Source organism: Anarrhichthys ocellatus, unplaced genomic scaffold, assembly GCF_004355925.1.
Source record: "Anarrhichthys ocellatus isolate YVR2014 unplaced genomic scaffold, GSC_Weel_1.0 scaffold16, whole genome shotgun sequence".
In the NCBI taxonomy this organism is placed as follows: Eukaryota; Metazoa; Chordata; class Actinopteri; order Perciformes; family Anarhichadidae; genus Anarrhichthys; species Anarrhichthys ocellatus.
In genome coordinates, this window is record NW_022280046.1 from 7,999,549 (window position 1) to 8,007,752 (window position 8,204).

The 8,204-nt window shown below is 44.1% G+C and overlaps 1 protein-coding gene across 8 annotated transcripts in view; it reads left to right on the plus strand.

Annotated features, from left to right (window-relative positions):
* unc13bb (unc-13 homolog Bb (C. elegans)) overlaps nucleotides 1-6,874 on the plus strand; it is a 67,857-nt gene extending 60,983 nt beyond the window's left edge. For 4 of the 8 annotated variants that reach the window (XM_031855486.1, XM_031855487.1, XM_031855489.1 and 1 more), the window contains 10 exons: nucleotides 1,127-1,215; nucleotides 1,308-1,454; nucleotides 1,684-1,807; nucleotides 1,910-1,963; nucleotides 2,074-2,151; nucleotides 2,802-2,949; nucleotides 3,162-3,218; nucleotides 3,467-3,559; nucleotides 3,655-3,814; nucleotides 4,545-6,874. In XM_031855486.1, coding sequence (XP_031711346.1) covers nucleotides 1,127-1,215; nucleotides 1,308-1,454; nucleotides 1,684-1,807; nucleotides 1,910-1,963; nucleotides 2,074-2,151; nucleotides 2,802-2,949; nucleotides 3,162-3,218; nucleotides 3,467-3,559; nucleotides 3,655-3,814; nucleotides 4,545-4,830 — 1,236 coding nt within the window. In that variant the 3' untranslated portion in view covers nucleotides 4,831-6,874. The remainder of the gene's footprint in view (nucleotides 1-1,126; nucleotides 1,216-1,307; nucleotides 1,455-1,683; nucleotides 1,808-1,909; nucleotides 1,964-2,073; nucleotides 2,152-2,801; nucleotides 2,950-3,161; nucleotides 3,219-3,466; nucleotides 3,560-3,654; nucleotides 3,815-4,544) is intronic. The other 4 variants (XM_031855490.1, XM_031855492.1, XM_031855494.1 and 1 more) reach the window with 2 other exon arrangements.
* Nucleotides 6,875-8,204: the final 1,330 nt, after the last annotated feature.

Sequence of the window (8,204 nt, forward strand, 5' to 3'; positions counted from 1 at the left end):
CCCCCCCCCCCCCCCCCCCCCCAGGCGATCCTGACAGGCCATAAATCAAAATGGCCATTGGATCTTTCGCATAATGAGCCGCAGCATGGCTTCATCTGTACGGCTTAGCTCTCCTGCAGGCTGTGCTTATTTAGATTAAGCCACCAGTATACCTCTTGGAGGTAGTTCACTTTTCCCCACTTGTCCCCTCGCCCTGTGCTTGTGAGACTTGTAAGACGCACGTCTCCTACGGTATTAAACTTTTATTTATTTATTTTTTTGCTCCCTTCAAAAGTTGGAGACTTTTGATATAAAGGTGGGTTTGCTCAGATGTATGTGTTGAACTTTATTCACTTTCTTCTACTCTTCATGAACCACAATCATGGTGTTTTTGCTCAGTAGTTTTAAATGGATCACCAGGAAATACACAACATATGTTCACTATTAAAGGATAACTCTTTACATTTTGCAATTTGGACCTTTTTTTTTTTTTTTCACCACAATGAAATGTATTTTTGCCAGGAGCATAAATTAGTTTTGATTTGTGATGAATGAAATATTCAGAGCGTTTCTGTTGCCTCTCACCATGGTGTAACGGCTGAGCTTGTAAGACTGGTAATACGCAGTATTAAACTTCTTTTGATTTTTGTTGTGCTCCCTGCAAAAGTTGGAGTCTGCTGGTAAAAAGGTGGGTTTGCTGGGATGTATGTGTTGTATTTTTAATTTTTAAGAAATACAATCACAAAGTTTGTGATGGACATGTCTCTGCCACAGGAGATTACACTACAACCTGCCTCTCTCATCCCTTTGGTATCCCTTGGTTTGATGGTTAATGTTGTTGTTTTTTTTTAATAAACCTTGAATTCTCTCTGCCATTTGTAGCCTCTAGCTTTTGCGTTGAAGTGCTGCTTTCCAGTTAATTTGGGGTCAAATATGAAATGACAGCCTTTTGTGGATTGCTGTTGGCGAGTTGTATGTCCTCATAGAGCTGGAATATAATATGATATATATGATATTATACTTATTTTCCCTGCATTTTAAAGAGTTTCCAATTGACATATTTTTAACTTTTTGTCTTTAATAAATGGCGCTAAATCAAATTCTAACAAATAACCTGCTTGGATTCTGTCTTCCTGTCTGTCTGCAGATGGACCCCGAGGCCAGTGACTTACTGAACGACCTGCAGGTGAAGCTCAACAATGTGCTGGATGAGCTCAGCAGCACGTTCGGGAACAGGTAGCCTAATCCCGACCACCGCGCATTTTCGGTCAAATCGGTAACCGCACGCGCGCTGGTTCGGACTGATCGTTTTCTTTCTTTTCTGGTAGTTTCCAGATCCGCATCAACGACTGCATGCGACAGATGGCGTCGCTGCTTTACCAGATCAAAGGGCCGCTCAACGCCAACAACAAGAACCAGGTGGATGCCGACTCTGACAACATGCTGCGGCCCCTCATGGATTTCCTGGATGGAAAGTGAGTGGATCGAGATTTTCGACTGGTGTTCTTTTGACGATGATGTTCTCTATTCATTCATGTCCTTCTTTCTTCTTCTGTGTCCTAAAGTCTGTGTCCTGCGCAAATCAATTCGGTGAAAATCATAAATTAGAAGTTTTTAACAACTTTCAACAATACTAGCACCAGTTAGGGTTAACACACCTCAGCCCTTTCTGCGTCATCTTGTGTGTGTGTTTGTTCCCCGCAGGCTCACACTGTTTGCCACCGCGTGCGAGAAGACCGTGTTGAAGCGTGTGCTCAAGGAGCTGTGGAGGATCGTAATGAGCAGCCTGGAGAAGACCATCGTCCTGCCACAGGGCAACGATACTTTTGTAAGCTCAGCGACGTTTGACACTAATTTGGCTTTTAGGAGCAGAAAAAAAGAAACGGATGAAGAGCAGCAACTCAGTTTCCTTTCTATTTTTCCCCCCCAGGGAGCACAGATTCTCTCGGCTGCGAAAGAACTGGGCCAGCTCTCCAAACTCAAGGTATCACAATGTCTTTGTACACTTGACACCGTGTTAAATTCCCCCAGTGTTATACAAAGATCACTCATCTATGGTTGTGCCATCTCTTTGCTCATCATTCGGATGTGCAGGATCACATGGCAGGGGAGCCTAAAAGCCTGTCTCCCAGGCAGTGTGCTGTCATGGACGTGGCACTGGACACCATCAAGGTCAGTTTATACCGCCGGCTTTGGTTTCATCAGGATGCCGGGTAGACGGGTCAAATTAGCCTCATCAACTATTCATCCATTAATCAGGTACCCTGAGCGGTCATGCAGGCAGCTCGTGACCATAAGTTGTCTGATTTAACAGGCCGGGAAGGAGGGAAGTGTGTGGAGGTTAAAGTGGATGAAATGAGGGGTGGAGAGAGCCAGATCATTGTGTTGTTTTTGCTACTTTAGTTTCAAATGGATCACCAGGAAACACAGTGATTGTTTGCACAACTAAAGGATAATTCTGGCCATTTTGCAATTTCTACATTATTTTGAAAGTTTCTGCTGCCGTGATTAAATTAATTTTTGCCAGGAGCAAAAAAACCAACTCACTTCAATTACTTGAATGAACTTGTTTAGATTTTCAATTGTGCTAAATCCAAGATTGCGAGCATTTCTTTAGCCTCTCAACTGCTCTCAACATGGCGGCGGCTGAGCCGGCAGGCTTGCAGCTAACGGTGCTCACAGTGCAAGCTACGGAAAAAGTGGCAACAGTGTTTACATGGGGGAGAACCGGAGGGTGGGAGCTAGGTTCCCGCATAAAGCAAACCTCCAGTCGTTCCTCCAGATGTTTATACGGCCGACTCACCCTCTTGTTTCCTCCGTAGCAATACTTCCATGCAGGAGGCAGCGGGCTGAAGAAGGCATTCCTGGAGAAGAGCCCCGAGCTGTCCTCGCTACGCCACGCCCTGTCCCTCTACACCCAGACCACGGACACACTCATCCAGACCTTTGTGACCACCCAGCATGCACAAGGTAGTTCAGACCGCTACCTAATGGCCCATCTATAAGGGTAGAGGAAGAGTGCATTTCCCACAGTATACCAGCAGAGGGCAGTATGTGTGCATAATAAACAAAGGCTGAATAGTCCCTCTTTTTTGGGTTTGCACATGCGTTTGGATCGCTGGACATTTCTTTGACATGTCATTGCTGTCTTTTCTTTATCTCCCGTGCTGCCTCTGTGCCAGTGCACAACGGGAAGGGAATAAGGTTAACCCCCAGTGAAAAAGTACAGCCCAGCAAGGGTAGGTTTTCAATTGGAATCATCCGCCAGCCCTTCCTCCCCCCCGCCCCACCCCACCTTCTCTCTTTGCACAGTTTCAGTTTTGTCCCTCTCTGCAGCCGAGGATGGTGAGGTCAATCCCGAACCCAACCCCTCCCCCTGCATCCCCCTCCTCCTCCTGACTTGCATTATGAATCAAAGTGTATTTTGCTGCCTGCCGCGGGCCAAATGGAAGCTCACTGATTGTGTGTGGGTGTGCGTTTGAACCAGGTTCAGGCGTGGACAAGCCGATAGGAGAGGTGTCCGTCCAGATCGAGCTGCACACTCATCCTGGGAACGGGGAGCGGAAAGTGAGCGTCAAAGGTATGTTTGAGTTTTCTTAACTTAATGCTAAATATGTGTCTCTTTATTTTACCCGCTTTCTGATTGCGTTCTAACGCGTTTTTGCTCACATTTAGTCATGGGAGCCAACGATTTAAAGTGGCAGACGTCCGGCATGTTCCGGCCCTTCGCGGAGGTCGCCATGATCGGGCCTCACCTCAGCGACAAGAAACGCAAATTCCAGACCAAGTCCAAGAACAACAGCTGGTCTCCCAAGTACAACGAGACCTTCCACTTGTAAGTGCTTTGGTTTTGTTCGTCCATGAATGTGGAAAAGAACGAACACAGTAATCTTTCATTTTCATTTCTTTGTTTCATCATCATTGTAGTGTTGCTATCTAACAGCAGCTATGTTATTGTTTCACTAGAAAAGCCCAAGTGCCATCAAAAAAATATTTTTTTATCAAAATAACAGTTATTAACAGTTTGACATTACATTTGTTTTTTGGTGTTTGCACAAAGTGTATCTGCCGCTTCTAAATCTAAATCAAATAATTAAAATGAATCTATAATGCAGTGCAGTTCAAATATTATGATGTAAATTTGTAAATAAGTAAATTTAAAACTGGCAGAAATGGCCAAATATTGGTTTCCCTTCAAGGCATAAGGGGCCGTCTCTTCATATACTATGACGCTAATGTAAATCTAAAGTCCAATATTATTATGTAACAAAAGGAACAGGCAGAAATATTGTTTTTTTTGTGCCAGAAGGTTAAGACGGAGATCATTTCACAAAATGTAATATGTATCTAGTGTTTACACCAGGATGTGCAACGTACATCTAGTGCAGTATTGTAGTTTATTTGAAAAAAATTCACTTTGGGCCACCGTAGATAGATCTACTCATGCTCGGGGTGCGTCCATGTAGCGCGTCTTCAAGTTGACCAACCTGCTGCCGTGTTGAACAACAGCGTTGCTCACACCTCTGCGTACTGTCTCTCTCTCTCTCTCTCCCTCCCCCCCACAGCGCCCTGGGTAACCAGGACGGCTTCGAGTGCTACGAGCTGCAGGTCTGCGTCAAGGACTACTGCTTTGGCCGCGCGGACCGAGTGGTCGGCTTGGCCGTGGTGCAGCTGAGGGACATCGGGGGAAGGGGCAACTGCGCGTGCTGGTGCCCGCTGGGGCAGCGCATCCACATGGACGACACGGGCCTCACGGCCATGCGCATCCTCTCGCAGCGCTCCAACGACGACGTGGCCAAGGAGTTCGTGAGGCTGAAATCGGAGACTCGCTCGGCCGAGGAGGGCAGATGAGGGGGAGCTGGAAGTGGGGGGGGAGGTAAAGACAGGGACGGGAGGTCTCCTAGTTTCACGATAAGAGAGGAGGGCCTCATGCGACGGCCTTTTTTGTCGCGTAGATTGGCCACGTCGACTCTTCACTTACACCTTTGGTGTGTCTGCTGCTGACTGTTTTGGCGGCGCAGACGCACTTGTCACTTTCACACTCTGGGTATTTTTGGACAAACTCTCACTCCTCGTGATCCTCAAAACACTCACGTTATTCACCGAGCTACTCACCAGGCAGTGACCGCTTACTCTTGTCAACCTCTAACCTCTAAAGTCTCACTCTCTAACCTCTTTGGCCCTCCACCCCCCATCCGCTGGAGCGGTGCAGCACGAGCACCCGAGCTGCCCGTAAATGCAGGACGACAGGCCAAACAAAGTTCCCACGCCTCTGAAGTGTTGTTGTGCAATAACCAACCCCTACCTGAACCCCCTCAAACCCTGGCCGTGGGTTTTTATGCCTTACACTCTGCAAACTGTGAATGTGTGAAGTAAAAACAAAAGTGAACGCCCTGTTCTGTAATTTCCACTGCGACGCCGTGTGGTTTGATCTCATGAAAGGGTTCTTTAGGTTGATGAATGAATGCGGCTGGTGGAAAGGAGACAGTCTGTCGATTATTGAATAGAAGTTGATGTAATGTCGTACTGTTTTCACGAGTCATGTCTCAAGAGAAGGTACTTAAACTTATAACTCCTTAGTCGAACCCCTTAGTTTAAATGATTCAGTTAAATATGTGCCTTGTCATGTTCCCACAGTGATATGATCAGTATGTAATCTATTCTGCAGCGATATCGATGACGATATGATTTCATGCGAAACCTCGTGAAAACGACACCCCCAGTGTTGACCCATGATGTGAGAGGTGAACCCTGTTTCGGCCATATGTTCGTCCAAACTATGAGCTCCGTTAGCAGCTCCAGTGTGACCAAGATGGCGTGCGGCCGGTTTATCTATTTATTTTTATACGTATTTATTTTTCGTCTGTGCTTTTTCGAAGACGGCGGTTCAAAAATGTCGTTTACTGCCGGGCGGTGAGTCTGACTCGAGCTGCTGCCGTTACTGCAGTCAGAGGCACATTAAAAAGTGTCCAGTCAGCGTCTGTTGGCGGCGACTCGTGACGTTGACCGACGATAGCGATGGCTGTATTTTACAATAGTTCATTTATAGTGAAGAAATATATGTTAAACTTTCAGGTAACAACGTTTTCTTCCAAAAAAGAAAGGATATCTGAACATTGAGTGTAGATTTACTTCTGGTTTACATCACTGCTCTGTCTATGAGTGGCCTTACTTATGGGGGAAAAACTAATGTTTCTCTTTTTTAATTACATTTTTTTATTTCCTTGTATCTCTGCAATGAGGACAGTTTTTTTTGTTTTTTTTGCCCATAATGATGTCAAATACGTTTTCCAAGTGATGTTCCTTATCATTTTTTCTACTTTTTATCTTTGACAATATTGCAAAAGCGTCGTAACTGTTACTAGGCGGGTTTCTTTGCAGCCATGTTGTTTATTTAGTGTCTGATTGTAAACGCTTCCTGTGAACCCTCTGTCCTGATATACAGTGAGACGTGTGCCAGTGAAGTTGCTCCTAACTGATGGAAAAATATTAAAGTGTTACTTTTAATGAAGGATGGATATTGCGGTAATATGAGTGCGTGCGTGTGTGTGTGTGTGTGTGTGTGTGCATTTTAAACCGCCTGTAGAACCTCTCCTCTTTGTTACAGGAACTGATCCATTGTGAATACCGACGTCTCATAGCCATTCTTTGATAAACACGTTCCTTGTGCCAAGCTACAAATGTTCACTTTTTATTGTGTTCTTTAATTCTATATTTTCTAAATTTGTTAACCCTTGCACTGCCACTAAATCACTGCAATAGTTAACAAGAACAGTATATCGGTCATTGTAACTGCATCCGTGTGGTGTTTTCTTTGTAAATGTTGACGTCACCATGTTGAGCGTTGTCGTAAATGAATTTTGTATAAAGTATTTGAGAAGTATCTCTAAATGTTTGTACCTGTTTGGTTTTTTTCCCAGTACAATACGACATTGACTGCTGATTGTTTATGGATCATTTTGATCATTAGAAAAAAACTATTTGAAACTGAAAGTTCAAATTTTGGTCTTGAACTCTGAAAAATACAACAATGTATTCAAACTAAAAATAAGTAAAGAAGAAGTTTTTTGGGGTTAAATATAACTTTTATTCAGTTTTGGAATTGTTTTGAATAAAATTCATTTTCCACTTTCATATATATTTAGATATTTGAGGTCTTATATTTTTCAGATTCAGATCTTATTTTTTTTAGTTTCAAAATTAATTTTTTCGGTTTCAAATCTTTTTATTTTAAATTTTCAGATCCTATTTATTTCAGTTTCAGACTCACGGTCTCATCAGTGTTTTAATTATTTTTCTCAAAGTTGCAGTGAGCGATTCTCATCCAGCTGTGTTTGTGTGGTTAAGTGATAAATGTCCTCTCGGTCCGCTAGCTGTTGGTAGAACCATTAAAACAAACAAAGTGGGTCGGGCCGAGCCACGCAACACGGTCCCGACCAATCAGCAGCAGGTATTGGTTGTACTGGCGCACAGGACGGGGGAAAGGTTTCATCCATGTAGAAAAAGAGTAAATCGATTTTATTACGTCTTATTTATTAAACCAAACGGATCTATTGTCTGGCCTTCACAAGTTGCTGTATAAATTCATACAACTTCAAAATTCAGGCCTTTACATCAGCTTTTTTTAGCATGATTTCTCTTATTGGCAACAACTGCAAACGTTATGAAACGCGATATGTTCTTTGATTCTCAACACACTGGGTTTCTTTCTTCTTCTTTTTCCACTTTGAATTGATCCACGTGACATCCTTTCAAGTGTTCTCTGTTGAGTTCCATCTTCTCGAAAAAACAATCATCAGGTCTGTTTGACAACATCCATGCAGGCAGGTTTATGTGTGTGTTGTATGTGGTGCACAAACACACGCACGCCCACACAGACAATAATTAATTCAGCAAGCTGTTCGTGTTGAGGTCCCCTGGACGTCACACAGCCCTCCCTTTGTTTTCTAGTCCAGGTATTAAATTCCATTTCCGTCAGCCATGAAGTCGCAATATTTGGAGTTGACATTTTAGTAAATCATTAAAATTCAAGTAACCGATGCCTGTGAGAAGGATCAAGTCCTGGGTCCGAGCACGCGTACCCGTCACAGGGTGTGTGCTACCTGACCGCCGTAACGCGGTGGCCCGTGCACCTGTGCTGTTGGTTTTTTTTACAGCCCCCCCCGTTTCCACTCTTGCGCCGCCTCTGCATCCAGGTCCAAAGATCACTGCACTGTTTGCTTTAG